The sequence below is a fragment of the Struthio camelus genome, chromosome 8 (genome assembly GCF_040807025.1).
Source record: "Struthio camelus isolate bStrCam1 chromosome 8, bStrCam1.hap1, whole genome shotgun sequence".
Lineage (NCBI taxonomy): Eukaryota > Metazoa > Chordata > Aves > Struthioniformes > Struthionidae > Struthio > Struthio camelus.
Window position 1 is genome coordinate 35,844,090 of NC_090949.1, and position 17,374 is coordinate 35,861,463.

Genomic DNA, 17,374 nt, shown 5'->3' on the forward strand with positions numbered 1-17,374 from the left:
TGGAAAAGATTATTCATGGCTGTATGCAATAGCATGGGATTGTATTAGGTGACCCATGCGGTGTCTTTCAATCCTATTTTCTACTTGGAGTTCTGTGCGTATGTGAAAGTCCTAGGTTGCTTTATTGAAAAAATATTTCTAGCTCATATGGTTGACAAAGAAAACATGAGAACATAAACCTTCAGTTAGATAAAAATAATTCAAATGTATCGCTAAAAAATTCAGGATTTTTATTTTGATCTTAGGGGTTTCAGAGTCCAGCTCACAATTCACTTGAGACTAGTGATTATTATACATTGCTTTCTAAAGCCCTTCTGTTAGATTATCTGTATATGTATTATGGCATTGCAGACTTAACGTATTCAAAAGCCAAGCAGCAACTAAAGATAAAAACATGCTATGTTATCAAATCGTTTGGTTAGATCATAATTAGTCACATTTTTTAGTGAACATGCGAGCAAATATTTCTCCCTAATTGCTGCATTGCCCGTGCCTAAAATGCATGAGATCTCTGTGTTAAAAGCCACAACTATAAAAGATGAGTATACTTTTTTGATGCACTGAAGTTTGTCGCTTCTTTCCCTATATCAGTACATGAACTCTTACCCTTTAGCAAAGTCTTTCAGCATGAGTCTTGGTGTTATCCAGGCTTTCTGGGCTATAATAAAAGTGCCTTTGTAACACCCTGATGATAGTTTTAGATAATCTGGATTTTAAAATAGGAGTGGTGTGAACAAATGGCATCTCTTTTATATATGCTTCATCTTTCATCTCTATCCATATGCCGCTTTGGTGCACAGCAAGTGTTTGGGCATTTTGGTTTCAAGGTCAACTCAAAAAGGGCAATTAGTCGCTCGGGCTCCTAGTCTTTTCGGAGAGGTGTATAAACTTATTTCTTTCAAATCTGCAAGCATTAAGGGTTAAATAATTATAGATTATGTTGCAACTTAAGTAAATGTAGACGTAGTATCAAATGAACGGTACCAGTGTTGAAACATCTGTGGTTACGTGATGTTTGGCTCATAAGCTGAACGGTGCAATATTCACTTAGATTGGCCCTGCAAAATTTTACTTGTAGGAGTTGTACTTATTCACAGAAATCTTTCAATTCCTGTGTTACTTAAGGTATTCAGCAGAATCAATCTGTGAAGAAGCATAAATAAAAAATGCAGCCTAATTGAACTTTCAAAAATACAAACTTGGGAGACGTGTTGTATGGCAAGTGCTGGTCTCTCAGGGTATATAAAAATATAGAACTGCCATATATTTGAAGGATATTCTGTTAAATGTAAGTGAATACTGTGCTACATTGACATTCCAGGAAACTCTGCTATCCACATAACCAAACGCATAGAGTAATTGCCCTTCCTTGGCTGACCTTGACACAGAAATCCTTAAACATCCTTAAACAATTGCTGTGTGCCCAAGTGTCACATGGATGAAGATGTAGGCTTTGCTGTATTCTCCTGACTGCGCTTGTAGAGGTGACAGGGCAGAAGTCTTTATTTAGTCCTTGGCATTCCATCTGAGATTAGCAACAAAGGTGTCTGGTTTTGTTTGTTTGTTTGTTTTTATGGTGACACAGTTGCCTGCTGAGAATTGTAATGATACCATGACCTCATTTCACAGATGCTACTGAACTGCTCTCAGCTGAGATACATTTGGTCATTGGTCCGCTGGCTAAAAATCAAACTGTGAACCTAGGTAAAGATGAAGAATTTCTTCATTTCTTCATCTAAAATGCTTGATTATCCGGAAGGATTTAAAGGCATCTCTGCAGACCGTTTCAGATAGGCTATTTGAATTAAATTGCAGTTTAATGCAACACCTTCCTCACACTGGAAACTGGTGAAAGGCAGTTTTCTATAAAGACTTTGAAGAGAGTAACTAGATCCAGCAAACTCACTTTGAAAAAAGCAAGGTGTAGGAGCACTGGGACTGTTTGCATATATGATATTGGCTGTTGGCATTAGTAATGTATCTGTCTGTCAGGTATCATTTTTGCTTTACATTTGAAATTCACGTTGCATAATTTGAATTGATAAGTTTAAATGTATAGAGGTGACATAAAAGATTATTTAAGAAAATTTGAACACTGCATCTCAGTTCTTGTTAACGTAAATGGGAAGACATGGATCTCAGTAGAAATGGGATCTAATAATATGCAAATTTACAAATAGTAGGTTACTGATATTAAGGCTGTAGATCATACACACTGAGCTGAGCTTTACACTTGTCGTTTGGGGAGGAGATTCTGTGTTTCAAGTCAATGGGTATTTTGCCTAATTAATGGTTTGGTCCTGTGGACTTTATTTAAGGGAGTTGTCCCATTGAGTTTAGTAGGACAGTGCACATAAGTAAGGGAAAAATGCAGATCAGAGCCAATAAGCAAAAATTATAGTTGGCTACTGCACTGCCTGTGATGTTTTTGTGTTATAAAAAGTCACAGACTGCTTTCTGGTTTCTTCCTTTTCTGTAGGAGAAGAAATTGGGCATCATTCTCAGCAGTGCACTACAGATCATCTCTCTGCTGGATTGTAGTTTGGAGGGGTGGCATAGAATGCTGGGTGCTGCCTGTTTCATGACTCTTTTCAAAGAAACACTCTGGGGAGCTGCTGTGCCCCTCAGGCTTCTCTGACCTCTCTGGTACAAACCACTGAATTCAAGGGCAAGGGAAGGTCGCAATTAGTCTATGTCAGTAGAATACAGGATTCATATTATGTCCGTGTTAAGCAAAGCTATCTTTCCAATCTGCTTTTCCCTTGAATTGACTGTTTGTTTGGTTTTTTTTTTAAGTTTGAATATATGCAGTGATTGAAGGATGTTTTGAGAAAATTCCTTATTGATACTGACAGCTCAAATACATAGTTAATATTGTGTTTTATTTTTCAGTACTTCAACAGGCTGGAAGAAATCCATCTCAGAAGACACTTAATAAATACTGGACTTCACAAACAACCACACTGAATTTTGATGATTTTTGTACTATCTTAAAAAAAGAAAAAACATCTACAAAAGCTGAACTGCTCAAAGCATTTGGAAAAATAGATTTAGATAATTCTGGATATATTTTACATGATGAACTGTATAAAATTCTTACAACAGTAAGTATTGGTGAAAACTTAATTGTCCATTTTTAACTATTAGTAGTAGACATTTTGGAAATTAGATTATAAAACCATTTTAAATGTGTAATAACATATTCCTGATCAAAAGAGTCAATAAGTGATTCATTAGTTTTTTTTCAATTTTATGTCTAACTTTCTGTGGTTATCTGTGGACTTCTTCTTCCCCCCCTTACTGTCATGCAGTTCATAACCTATTTGTCACTTTTGGCAATTGCTCTTTGAAGATCAGAATTAGTAGAAAAATATTTTTAATATTTAAAAAAAACCCTGTACTGTACTGGAGCAACAGAAGGGAATCAATTCGGCTCTTACTGGGTTCAGTCCCTGCAAATCCCTCTGTTCTTTGCAGGGCTCCTCTGCAGCCCTTTGGGATTGTACCATTAACTTTGTTGATAAAGTTCATACATTTACTATTCTACCATCACAAGTTTGTTTAAGCATGTTCAGATACAAAGTTAAAAAATAACATCTATGTACCTTATACATGAAATATTAAGATCAGTGCTTTAATCTTATCACAGCTATGACAAGTTCTGCCACTCCAGTGACTCCACTGGATCTTCTATTTAGTTCATCAGGGTCTTCCAATAAGCTTGTCCGAGTGTCAGTCAGTTCTTTGTGTTGACAATGCATAACCCCTAATAAAAGGGTGCAGAAATCATAAGGCTTACCTATGCATATCGTTAATAGGGCTTAAAATAATAACATTTAAGATTATCTGGAACGTTTCGTTTAGCTACTGACCTGCAACTATGTTTTTTGGCTTTATTGTATAAATCACAAAGGTTAGAAAAGCAGTTTGTAAAACAGCAGTGGAGATTTTTGTGAAGCGATGAGATTCTAGGAGCTAGAACTTTAAAGAGTATGGCAACATTAAAATCCAGGTCCTGAGAAGTTCTGCAAAACAAGCAAACAAACCCCCCGAAACAAAGCAATCTTCCAGCCAGTACAAAGCTGATGCTCTAACTTTAAACTGCACGGTCTTGTACCACAGATAACTATAGTTATTTTCTTTCTCTGTTCTGTCAGTTTTTTTGCTCTGTACAACCAAAAAAAAACCCCTTCATTGTAAAAGCCAATCATCTTACATAGCACAAACACTAAGGAGCAGTAACAATTAAAAATGGACTAGAAGTAGAATTTTAGTAAAGTTTTCACAAGTGAGAATGACAGGATTTTAAGGAAAGATAAAAGAGAGCAAACGGGGACTGAAGGAACAGTTTATGTTTTGTTTTACTGGGTCAACCACAAGAAATTTAAGATCGTTTTTTGACTTGAGACATCTTTAATCCTCCTTCTGCATGAACAAAAAGATGCAGTTGCAATGGTAAAGAAACGTTGTAACACAAGACAGAAGGAATAGATCTTGAGTTAGGCTGCAGACTGTAAACACAGTAAAGTTACATAAAGTAAATGCATCATTTTATAGAGCCCCAAATGCAAAACTTGTTACACATGCCTACATTAGCAACTGGTGCTGTGCAATGAGGGAAGGACCAGAGTTTGATTTGTTGCAGTCCGTTATGGATCCGGGACCATAGGTCCACATAACGTTTACCAACGCTGAAGTCTGCATCAGTTATTGGTACTAAGTATACACCATGTATCCATAGCTAAAAGGTGATGGGAAGCAGATTTCTGTACAGCAATTGCATATTGCCTTGTCATTACTAACAGTCATGTGCATACGTATAGAGGAGTTGCTGGAGGATCTTACAGAAGACATGCTCTCTTCCTGAGAGATGTACTTTGTGCCCGTGTTGCAAGTGGGGCACTCAACATGACTCCAAGTATAAATGCAAGACAAATTCACACCTGAGAATAACCCTGCCAGTGCACTAAATTGCAAATGTAGATTGACCCACTGTAGGCATAATAGGATAGTACAAGTAAGTGAGTGAAACAAAGTATTATGAAATTAGGTCATGGTGGTTAGCATGCTACAATAGAGATAAGAATAAGAATGTCTGAGATACCCCAGCCTGTGGAAGACTTTCTGAAATTGACGTAGGTATCATTCATGGTGGGCTTCTATAAGATACCACAAAATTGCATAAACTGATGTAATTCTGCTATTCAGTACTTAGTAGCATTGTAGTACTTAGTAGCATTGTACTTTTTTTTTTTTTTTTTAATAATGTTGACCTCTAATTTGGTGATTCAAAGTAGTGAACATCGTTCTTGATTAAGAGCTAAAACTGAGTTGCTTATTGCAGAGATGTGAAAAAATGACTCTGGATGAAGTGAGTGCCATTACTAAACTGGCTGATTTTAACAGCAGTGGCAAACTTGACTACAACAAGGTATGAAAACAGTGATGTTATCTATTCTTGGTGTTATTGGAACAAGCAAATGCAATAGATAATACCTCCATGTGTTAGCCCATTGATGATTGATTGATTGATTTTTTTTATTATTATTTTTATTTTTTTTTATGATCTGCCTATGTACTGGTGCATGGGCTGGTACCTACTTCTCCAAGGGCTAAAATGAGAGTCCTGCCTCCTTTGCTTCATCCCACAATGTACTGCCCTAGCTATTATACTTGAAAAGGTCACTTGCTACAAGTGAACCTCACGTATTAGACAGAGTCAGCGTGACACCTAATAGCATGAATGAAGGTAAGAATTGAAGCAATAGCAGGATAAAGATGACAACTGACAACAAACTTAGCTAATCAGTGAGGACTGTGATGTCTGTGACATTATGTAATTTCACATGTGGGGGAAATTATTTTACATGTTGAGCATCTAATTTTCAAGATGTAAGCTCTTTTCAGTTTTATGTTATTGTAACAGCATCTCTAAGCAGTGACTAAGTTTTAAACTGTGCAAAAAACGCCACAAAGATCTGTGTCATAAATATGGTGTCATGGGGGAAAAAAATACTACTAAAAATCACACACACACGAACACACACACGCACACACACACACAAAACAGGCTGCAAATGTCTAAAAAGAAATATAAATAATCTCTTGGGTTGAAAGTCACACTTCATTTTCATTCAGTATTGTGACCTGCCCATTGAATCATGGCTCTATTTTACTGTCATTTGAGAATGGTCACTCGGATTCATGAAAATAAAAGTAATATTGTGCGTTAAAAGAAAGTGCATTCCATCTATTATTCTATTGTTTTGCTTACTAGTGTTATGTTTTTATCCTTAAAACTGAGAAAGTTTTGCTTACCAGATTACTTCTTACTGTCTAAAGTTTTGTGACTTATACATGACAACCAGTGAGCAGTGCTGCAAGACTGCACTAGAGAAACTGGAAGTTGACAGTCGATTGAGGCGTCAGCAGTTTGGAAGTCAAGCTGAAACTTCTTCTGAAGGGATTGCGCTGCCAGTATCTAAACCATCGCCAAGAGTCTCAAGGAAAGCTGATCACAAACTTACAGCAATGAAAGGTATTTATTTTTTGTATTGGGAGCTTTCATTCTGTTAGAGTTCATTTTCTGGGTCAACAAACGAGTAAGTATTTGTTTAGTTTTTCTCAGATTTTCTCAGAGGATGTCATCGACTATTATTCATTTCTGCTGTGGCAGTCATGTAAATGTCCCAGGAGAATATCTGGCCCCCATGTTCAAATGGACTCCGGCCACTTCTATCATCTGAAGCTATCAAATTCCTCTTAGGGGTAAAATTGGTTGACTCTCATGTGGCACAGTCCAGAGGAAAGAAAGAAAATGAGTGCACAGATGTTGCAACATGGCAAGTTATTTGTTTCCTTCCCTGATCAGAGATGAAACCTTAACTGTGTATCAATAAGCAAACAGTCTTTCTTTTTTTCCAATTATTGAGGCCCCTTTTCAGGAAGAACTTTAAACTGTCTTATTGGTTGTGGCTGAAGTTACAAATGTATTTAAGAACTTTCCCAAACTGGGAAAAGACTACAGGATAAAAGACTGTAAAGGTACTGTATATGAAATATTTGCATTTATAGGTAGAGTGTACTGTTTAAGTTGCTTGAATTCAAGCAAAAGTTCTGCTGAAGTTGAAGAAGTACAAAGATGACAAAAGAGAGAATGCCAAGGCTGAATTTATGTTGCTAAATCAACAGTTGCACTAGCAGAGGTGCCCCAACTTAAGGAACTGGGAGGTAAAGGCCTGGAAGTAATTGTCTTGGTCGATTGTGCCCACGTGATATGCTATCTGTAAGGAAGACTACATTGCCCTGGGAAGAAATAACTTAAATTAGAAGTTGGATAAATGTACCCTGTTAGGACAAAGTTTGTATCGTGTGGTAAGAATTTCTTGTCCTTCAGGCAGATTCAGATTCCAAGGTTCTGCTATTTATATGCCCATTCATCGGGGATGTATAAGCAGGGAAGTAAAGATGTTTGGCTAATCAATGATTAAGTATTAAATAATCACAAGGGAAGTCAGCCTATCTCATTCAAGTTATTGTCATCCACTTTTTCCTCTATGTGCGTATACACGTATGGCTTTACAAGAAATAGCGCTCAAAGTGGGATGAAATAATCTGATTGTAACGGAATATCTGTGATTACAGGGGACAGCAGAATTTCTTCAAGACCCTCATCAGCTCAAAGTTGCAAAGCATCCATTTCTTCCACTTTCAGCATGAGTGCCAGTCGTAACAGAAACGCAAAGCTAATTGAACCAAACACAGTAAAGGTATTATGTAAGCCAGTCCTATTGAAATTATGTTGCTTTCCTCCAGGCACATATGTTATTGCATTTTAAATAAGAAGCCGTTTTTCTTTGATTTTTATCTTATGTTTTATTAATAGTTTGTCAAGGGCAGCTATACGCTACTGAGACATTTCTTGATACATATTATTATTAACATTTTTATATACTGTTGGTTTTGCTGACATTTAGTTATTGAAAGTAATTTTTCAGGTGTGAAGGTTTAATAGAACAAATTGTGTTTTTTTAATAAATGAAACCACTGCTGGATAAAACGTTTAATGACTTTTTGAGAAATGTAAAATTGAATAATTTATTAGGTTGGTGAGAACTTTAAATGCTTAAGTAGTCTGAAAGATTGTGTATCATAAACCTTTAAATGAAAGGTAATTGGAAATAAATAACAGACTCCAAGCATATTTAGTTTGTTGGGCATTAATTTGTAAATATATGCTGTAGCCTGAAAATATTGATTGTTATTTAGACTAATATGCTCTATCAGTATTTTAGTTTAAATAAATCACTCATTCAATATAAATTCCTGTGGGAGAAAGACAACAAAGTCACTTTGCTAAGTCAATATTTGTAGAGTGTTAATATTGATCTTTTTCCTTTGTTTTTGCTTTCTTGACTCAACCTTTACTAGTTTTCTTTCAACAGAAAATAATAGCTATAGAAATATAAAACATTAACTGGAAACTGCTAGGATACATTAAAAATGTGCATCTTGAGACCTCTGTATAAAACGGAAAAAATGGTTATGACCACATAGTATAACTGCTGCTGGAAAACTGAACTGATTGTTCTCTCGAGTTACATTTTTGTTTCAAATAACAACTCTGTATTTGTTATTGAACTCTGAAGTCCTTTATATCTTCAACATTGCTATACAGTGACATTTGTTCTATATTAAAATTTAAAAACATAATCTCAAAGGAATTTTTTGCAGTCTGTTTAGGTATCTGGACCTCCATGCAATTTAACCTGCAATTTCACCTTGTTCAAACATGATATGTAGTGTATAAAACCATCCCACAGTTTCCCAATATTGGATTCGTCTTTCTTTTTACACGCAAGTAAAGAGCTGATTGAAAATAGCAGCTGCAGTTATTGAATACTATTGATTAGCATCATATAAAAAATTAAATTGATCAATAAATGTAAGTAGGTGTAAATAGAACCTTTTTTTTAACCCTAACTATTAAAGGCCCAATACAAACCCCATCAAAATCGATGAACAAACACAATGATTTATTTAGGCTGTGGATCAGGATCTAACAGCACAAAAATTCTTTTCATTCATCTTAGATTCAGAAATACTTTTTTTCCACAGTCTTTTGGGACAGTAAGAAAATATTGCCATCATGAAGTTGGACCGATGCTAAAGTTGCACTTCTGACAGAAGAATACATTAGAACTCAAAACACTGTGAACATCTAAATTTAAAAACAAAAAACATGAAATGTATTCATAGCACAGGACAATTCTTCCATGTGTTCTCTTTTTGTCAGTAGAGTTGCGTGACCTATTCAAAGCCTTGGAAATAAATTTAGGGACAAAAAATAGACGAGTTCCATAAGTGTTACACATGTGCATAAACAACATACTGACCTGTTGGGCTTCAACTGTAGTTGATTGATTAATTAAAACCTAGCTAATGCAATTTTTAAATTTTGGCAAAATATTCATCTTATGGATTTTAATCAAGGTTAAAAGATATTAGCAAAACAAGTGAAAGCAGTGAATCATGTTCTAAAATGCTCTCTCTGCTTTGGGTAACTAAATCATAACAAACAAATTATCCCTGCTAAGGAGTCTCACCTTTGCATTTTGTTCTACTGAAGTCAGTGAAAGACCTGTATACACAGTGCAAAAGAAATATCCCAGAGGGGTCTTTTTGTTTGGAATTATGCATAGGTATGTTCCCATGATGACTTAAATTTTAATAGCAGTAGAATACAGTATTTGGGCAGTGACCAGCACTGGCAGCAGCAGCTATCCCCTATCATTTCTTTAGCATTAACGTTTTTAAGTAGAACATTTTCCACTATGTTAGCTATTATTTGACAAGTTTATGCCTTTGTATTTCACATCCTTTATTATACATTGAAGTAACATGCTACATTCAAAACAGAAAATCTTCTTTTGACTTCTCAAATTACGTTCCTTTTGTACTGTGATATTGATAATTCAGAGAATATAGCACCACCTTATGCTCCCTGCAAGAATAACAATTGAGTTAATGATTCCTAAAGCATTGTTAAACTTCTGTTTCTTGTTAGTCGCAACTTAACAAGGACATTGTTCCTTGAGATGTTTTCCCTGCTTATTTGGATTGTTTGATGTCCCTATGTTAACAACATCTATCACTTACATGAACGCAAAACCGCAGGAAATTTTTGTCTTTCATTTGAAATAATGCTAGAAAAATGGAAGATGAGCAAATAGGACAAAACTACTCTCCATGGACCAGGTAAAATCAGGATGATGCACTGTGCTACGAAAACTATTGGAATACCGAGGCTGACATAATTGTTGCTGTTCATTTGACATCTTAGATAGGACAGGGTGGTCTTACCATAATAATAAAGTATTTTGAGATTAAGATAGTTCCCAGTTGTGTAAGAATTTGAATTCTCAGTATTTATCCATACTAATGTTTTGTTAAGGATGATATATTTTATTCCTTTAGCGTGGAGATTCTTTTCATATCTGAGTTCGTGTTGTTTTGGTGAAACTGATAAGAGTGATCCATAGGCAAAATGTGGAATCAGGGATCAATTAGTTAAGTTCTGCAGGGTCTTTCTATGCGAATACCTGCAATGATTTTGCTCAAGATACATCTCACATATCAAGGTACGAGCTTGCATATCGTGAAGACGAATTAAGTAGAGTTTAAATAGGAAATGCCAAGGGGTTAATCCTGTTCCCATAGAAATCAGTGACGAAACTGTGGCAGAGGACTGAATGCTCTTAAATCCATGAGTTCCTGAGTAATTTATATTCTTAAGAAATGAAGAGTTCTGAATAAAGAAATCTAGATTTAGGATCAGAGCTCTGTGTATTACCAGGTATGTTACTTGGCATCCCAGATATACTTGCTCTAGCGAAGTCCAGTTCTTGCCTGACACCTTTAGGTCAGTGACTGTAAAATACTGTCAAATGAAGGTGAACGCACTGTAATGAAAACTGATTCTTTAAGCAGCGTGGAATGAAATGTGAAGACCGGTTGGCCTTCGAGTGAGTTAGTGGTCATCTTCCTTACTGGGAGTCACATGCAGCCCCTCTCCCTTTTTTAGAAGCTCGTCTTTCAGATCTTTGTTAGTTTACCTGTTACACTGAACCCTAAGCAAAGGTACAGGCTCCAGAGCAGATCTCTCTGCTAAGATTAATTTCAAAGATTCTGTCTGCTAAGGTCTGCTCAGAAGCAGTATCTTCTGTTGCTAGGAAAGTAACTAATGGATAGTAACTGTGGAAGTAAATGGAAGCAAATAATGGGTTCAATCAAGACCAGGGAAGCAAAGCCAAGGATATCTTCCTCTCCTCAAGGCATACAATATTTTTGTAATGACTTTGTTTCTCTTTTGCCAAATGATATTTGAAATTGAAAATTAGGACCTAATTTAAAAAAAAAATCAAGCATGTAGCTGTTTTAGTATCTCTGCAAACTCAGGAACCTTTTCTAGCAACCTTGTTCACAAAGAGTGTAATTTTCCCTTTGTGTCTTTGCAATGGCTTTGACAGAAGCCGAGAAGTATCACTTTCTTACAAAGAGGATTCACACTAGCTTTAGCCAAATTCTGGCTAGCCTTGAACAATGAACGTGAATGTACTCACTTGTGTCGGATTCTTCTGACAATGGTAATGAAATGCTGTTAGAACCCAGTTCAGAAAAGTACAGTGACATCAGTGAGGTTTATGGATGTGCTTAAATGTTTTACTGAAGTAGAAGCTTTTTGGAACTAGATCTAAAAAATAACATGCTAAGCAGTTAATTAATTTGATCTGTTCTTGTGCTTGTAATTTGTCTGAGCGAGTAACTCCTCATTGTTCAAGCTAATCAGTTACGTTCCTTGCTTCATTGGCCTGATGGGACTAATACAGCACAAATTCCATTATTTCAGTGGTAAATCACACAGTCTGGAGAATTTCTGAATTCAGCTTGATTCATTGCAATTCAAATTTCATTTGGACTATTTGAGCATTGAGGTAATCTGTATGTTTTTCAAGCATTTTCATAAATGAAGCAATTTTACTAATCGATCTGCCAAAATTGACTACAAAAAGGACTATTTCAGAGAATTCTTAAAAAAAATTAAGGCTATATTTTGTGCTGTATTTTATGCAGTATTCATCTAGATATAGTTTAGATCATCAAATTAATACATTTAAGAGAAAGATCTTTGATCTTGACCAAAGATCAAGACGACATCTAATATTTGCTTGGTTTCCAGGAATGGCAATGTGCACAATCCAAAGGATGCTTCTACTTAGAAGAAGATGGTGAAATCATTAGTCACAAATACAGATTGCACTTACCTCAGAGGTCTACAGTATGTATTACCATCAAGCCTTTAAACCTTTGTCAGGCAGAAGGTAAGCATGTTTGTTTTTGTTTGGAGCATTTTCTTCTTTAAAAAATGCTTTTTCTCTCCTGCTGATGCATCTCACACACACACACGTATGTGCACACATAAGCACACATGGAGAACAGAAAGTCACAAGTGTAATGAAACTAACTATATATTGACCATACCCCCGCACAATAACGGAAAAGCAGAGAACTGTTTTTTCTTAAGTTACCAAAACTGTTATTTGTCACAGTAGCAGGTTAAAAATTTCAACTAGATATTGCAGTATTTTTCTCTGTTGACAGAGTCCTATAAAAATATAACTTTACTTATCAAACTATGTTCTCTGCTTACTCTTCTTGTTCTCACTGCCTGAGCAGTGAAAATCAGTTAATCTTTCTTTTCCCAGTCAGCCAGCCTTTTAGATTGTTGATGCTGCAGTGTTTGTTCCAGATGCAAAATGGTATTTAGGTGCTTTGTTTTTACTGAGTATTTTAAGATTATGGAGATAGTGCTTTTGACCGTAGATTTGCTAAAGAGTTTCCTAGCCGAAATTTAAGTGTTGGTATTGTTTGCAGTATCTCCCTTTAAGGTGTTGATGTACTTTATGGGAAACAATAATATAAAACTTAGCGAGTACTGCCTGAGAGATCTTGTATTCTCCACACCAAATGCTTTTGTATATACTTAAAATTGGCTATGTTTTTTTATGGCAGTAGGGTATCATGACACTTCAATTATGAATCTTGTCTGAGGGTTTTAGAGCTTAGTTTGCCCGTTTTAATTTTTGTCTTAAAATTTTTGTCCCTGTGACGTTCCTAGCGTTAGATGCACCTGAGATGAGTCAACCTGTGTGCTCCTTTTCCCCAAACACGATGGGCTTTGTTCTCCCTAGTAATTTACCAAGGGGCTTTATCCAGTTGCTGTCTTAGAGATATTTTTTATCCACAAATAGGTTATTTTCTCTTTAATCTTGTGAAACAGGAGCATCTCAAATATGTTTTAGAATTGGCTGGATTGGCGGCTGTTGTGCCACAGATGATTCTGATTGAGGTTGAGAATGAAATCTTTGCCTCAAATAATTGACAGAAAGTAGGTATTTTCCACCTGCTCAAATGGGAAGCTGATCAACAGGACTTCTAAGGATATGGAAAAATGGTCTGAGGCTACTAAATTTGAATAACAGAATATACTGGTGCTCTCCCACTAGCTTTTCTTTCATCTCCTCCCTTTTCCCTCTCCTCTCTTCCTCTTCTTCCCTCTTAAGCTGTGCCTTAGGATACTTCTGCTGCAGCATGGTCCAGAAGTTCCTTGCGACTAAAAGCATGCATGTTTACTTGTTTTTTGTAAATATTCTTCTTCTGTACAACACTACTGTGCTGTAAATAGAAAAATCGTTACACATAATACTAGTATGTAAAGCAAGAATTTATCTGTTAGTGGAGCAATTACCCTTTTATGAAAGCTCAAAATTTTCTCTGACGTTTTAACAGAGGCATATGCAGTTTATGTGGTGTGTAGCCACTGTCTAGTATCTTTGATTCACGCTAAATTCATACTTGAAGAAAAACTAAATCCTACATTTCATTTACAGTTTTGTTGTAGACTGATTAACTTGAAGACCATTAAATAGCTGATTGATTGATTGCCCTCAGGGACTAAGCAGCTAAAAAAATCAGAGATTCAAATGGCATCTATGCAAAGTATTTAAGACCAGGCCACCATTCTAATCAAACCTAAGACAAATAGAAAACAACTGGTGATGTCGTGTAGAGAGATCTTGCTGTTAAATTCTTAAAAAATGATTGAAACTTATCTTTCAGAGATTTACATCTTGAGTATGTCTCGCTTTTGAACATAATCTACTTTTCCACTCAAGATGAGTTTAACAATATTTTATAGAACCTTAGAAGAGAATGTAGTATAATTTTGCTAATATCTTTAATTGTAAATATCTAGGGATCTTAGTATAAAGAAAAGTAGTAAATAATAAGGTTGTACTAATAGTAGAAAACAATAGAAATAGCTTCATTAACTATCAAAGGGCTTAATATTTGAACTATTAATAGTAATCCTTTTCAGTAAGACAGTGACAAGACTTGGAACAATTTCTTTGATAGGTCTAACTAGGAAAGAAATCCTAATAACATGCGATGGATTCTTCGTACGTTAACAGGGACAAATGTTATAATTATAATAGAAATACATACTTCAATGTTCAACAAAAAACAATGTATGCAATTTTTTTTTTTTAGGAAAATCTTGTCATTGGTTGTCAGTGGATACAGCTTTGTATGTTCTGAAGGAAAATGAAAGCCAAGAAAATCTACAGCTCATAAGCTTTACTGAACAACAAAATAAAGAGGCTAGATATTTTCGTTTTATTTCTATGTTAATTTTTATACTTAGGTGTATGTGTTAGTGCTGTATGGGTAAGTTTCCACGTATTTGGAATAAATTCAAACTATCTGCTCAGACTAGAGAGAAAGAACATTTGTTATGTGTGTATTCTCTTCCAAAACCAGCAGAACTTCTACAAAGTAAGTCAGAAGATTTGAAAACTGTCTTAGTTATGCCCTTTGGATGTCGTGAATTGTAAACCACATGTATGGAAGTTTAATGAAGTTCCAGTGAGGGCTATATTCTTAAGTGTTGCATTGGCAAATATTGCTGAGTTGCTGATTATCCGTATAGATATTCTAATACCCCTAGAATTTTGGTGGAAACTCATCTGAATTCCTGTATTCCAAAAATTCCAAGGCCACATTTGATAAAACTTCCTTTAATTTTCTTTCTCCCTGCCGTATACATGATTTTAAACTTAATTGCGCACTGAAAATTCTTATCCTATTACAGAAATAAGGCAGGAGAAATTGCAGCATTGTTATTTCTGCCATCCAAAGCCACAGGGAGCTCAGCTTCCTTCTTAAACCCTAAGTTACTTGTGAATTTTTATATAGAAAGTTTTCTTTGAAAATTGAACTAAGTTGCCAAATCAGGGAAGGAATGAAAAAACTCTGGGTTTTGTTAGCCTGCTTCTGGCTGATTTTTTTTTTTTTTAAGAGTTTAAGATTAAAAAAAAAAAAAAGAATTACAAATCTGAAAAATGGTAGCAGTGTCACTGGCCAGTTCCAATAATGAATGCTCTTCCCTCATCTCTGGTCCTATATATTTTTTTAATTGTTATTGCAACTAGGAGATTCATTAGTTTTTGTCTCTTTGAAATGGCATCACACAGCATCTTACTGTAGACCTGCTTTCTTTAAGGAAAGAGCCTAACATTACGAGTATTTTCAAGGAATTCATCACTTTTGTATGACTACTGTTAATAAAGGAAGACATAATTTGAGCAGTAACCTAAGAGCTTCTCTGTCTTCCTTTAAGAGTAGATGTTTGGATGGAAAGGGGAGCTTGGATCGGGAGTTTACTGGCTACTCCCATTCACGACAGGCTGTAAACTCAAGAAGGTAAAACCTCAAATTACTAGAGAAGCAAAACTGGTGTATAGAGGTGAAGATGGAGAACTGGCTCTTACTAAAGAGTTCCGGTGAGTCATGTTCCCAAATACTTTTGCAAGAGTTACCATGTCTATGTGCGCTGAACAACATTGCCTGTAGCTGTATGTCACTAAACTAGTTTTTGTACAGAATATTCTGAAATAGATTGAATAGTTATCAGCAGTATTATGAGACAGTAGAAGAAATAGAAGTATTTGGAAAAAAAAGTTTGCCTTTTTCATCTTTTAGAGCAGCTTTATTGGATGTATTTGAAACCATTGATTTGGATGGGAATGGCCTTCTGAGTTTGGAGGAGTACAATTTCTTTGAACTGCGGACTAGTGGTGAGAAATGTGATGAGGAAGCCTGGGCTGTGTGTAAAGGTAAGTTTTTTGCTGTGCTTGATTCAGTTAACTAGGACTATAAAACTAATTGCAAGTTTTTTTTTTTTTATAGCACCATACAATGTATGCAGCACAGAAACAGAGTCTTTTGTAGCCCATGCCAGGAATGTGTCGTTATTGTTCTCTTCTCCGTGTTTTGTTTTTGCTTCTCATCCTTTTCCAATCTCTTCTCTTTTGTTTTGCTTCATTCTGATTTGTGTGCTGCTGACCTTCTGTTGAGAAAGTTCTCATTGCTAATTGCAAAGTTTTAAAAGTTTTATAGGTGAAAGACGTGCTATAGCTGTAGCTTTCTAATCAAGGATCATATAGTGAATTTATCTGTAACAATTTTTCACTGAATCAATTTTTTTTTCTGCAGATTCAGGTGACACTGCTTTCATGTTTCACAAGGTGTTGAGAGGGGCAGTTAATCAGTGTATATACAGTACTTTAAAACAAGGGCATCCAGAGCTTATTATGATTGCTTAGAAAATTAGACATTAGAAAATATGTATTGCAACCATACATCTTCAGATGTAAGCATTTTTTCATTAGAAATCTGCCTTTTGAAGGTTCATATACAGTGCATCAATTTACCCAAATTGCCCTATATGAAGCTATGAGGTTCTGAGACTTCTGTGAGTGAGACCAGGAAGCTGACAGATAGGACTCTTTCAGCTGTATTTCTTCTATCTGTAGATATGTGTGTCATCGATGTCACTGGACATCCTGCCAGCTTGAAGGAGCAGTATTGGGCCCCAAATGTCAATTCTGAAGAAGAAAAGGAATTCTGTGGCTTTGCTTTAACCCTGCAAAGGCCTTAAATACACATATCTGTTTCATAAGCAGGTTAGGAGAATACAACTACAAGTGACTGTAAGATACTCTGGCAACGCAGTCCATGGAAGCAGTGGTTTCCAAGCATTGGCAGTTTAGCTGAAGTCAAATGGAAATGGAAATTCGGAAGTCCTTGTATGAAAATTAGAAGTTTGTATATGAAACATTTTTTCTGCAGCCCATGTCTGAAGTGTCACTATGGCATATTATCCTATATTAGCCCATGTCATCTGTTAGCTATAATTCCTATGTAGGCTATGATACATTGCTTAATTTGGGACAAAATACTTGAAAATTTTCAA

At 35.7% G+C, this 17,374-nt stretch overlaps 1 protein-coding gene across 1 annotated transcript in view; it reads left to right on the plus strand.

Annotated features, from left to right (window-relative positions):
• EFCAB7 (EF-hand calcium binding domain 7) overlaps positions 1-17,374 on the plus strand; it is a 31,387-nt gene that overhangs the window by 4,053 nt on the left and 9,960 nt on the right. Inside the window, exons 3-10 of the mRNA XM_009688678.2 lie at positions 2,893-3,104; positions 5,345-5,431; positions 6,343-6,538; positions 7,645-7,769; positions 12,239-12,380; positions 14,611-14,720; positions 15,745-15,902; positions 16,102-16,235. Coding sequence (XP_009686973.1) covers positions 2,893-3,104; positions 5,345-5,431; positions 6,343-6,538; positions 7,645-7,769; positions 12,239-12,380; positions 14,611-14,720; positions 15,745-15,902; positions 16,102-16,235 — 1,164 coding nt within the window. The remainder of the gene's footprint in view (positions 1-2,892; positions 3,105-5,344; positions 5,432-6,342; positions 6,539-7,644; positions 7,770-12,238; positions 12,381-14,610; positions 14,721-15,744; positions 15,903-16,101; positions 16,236-17,374) is intronic.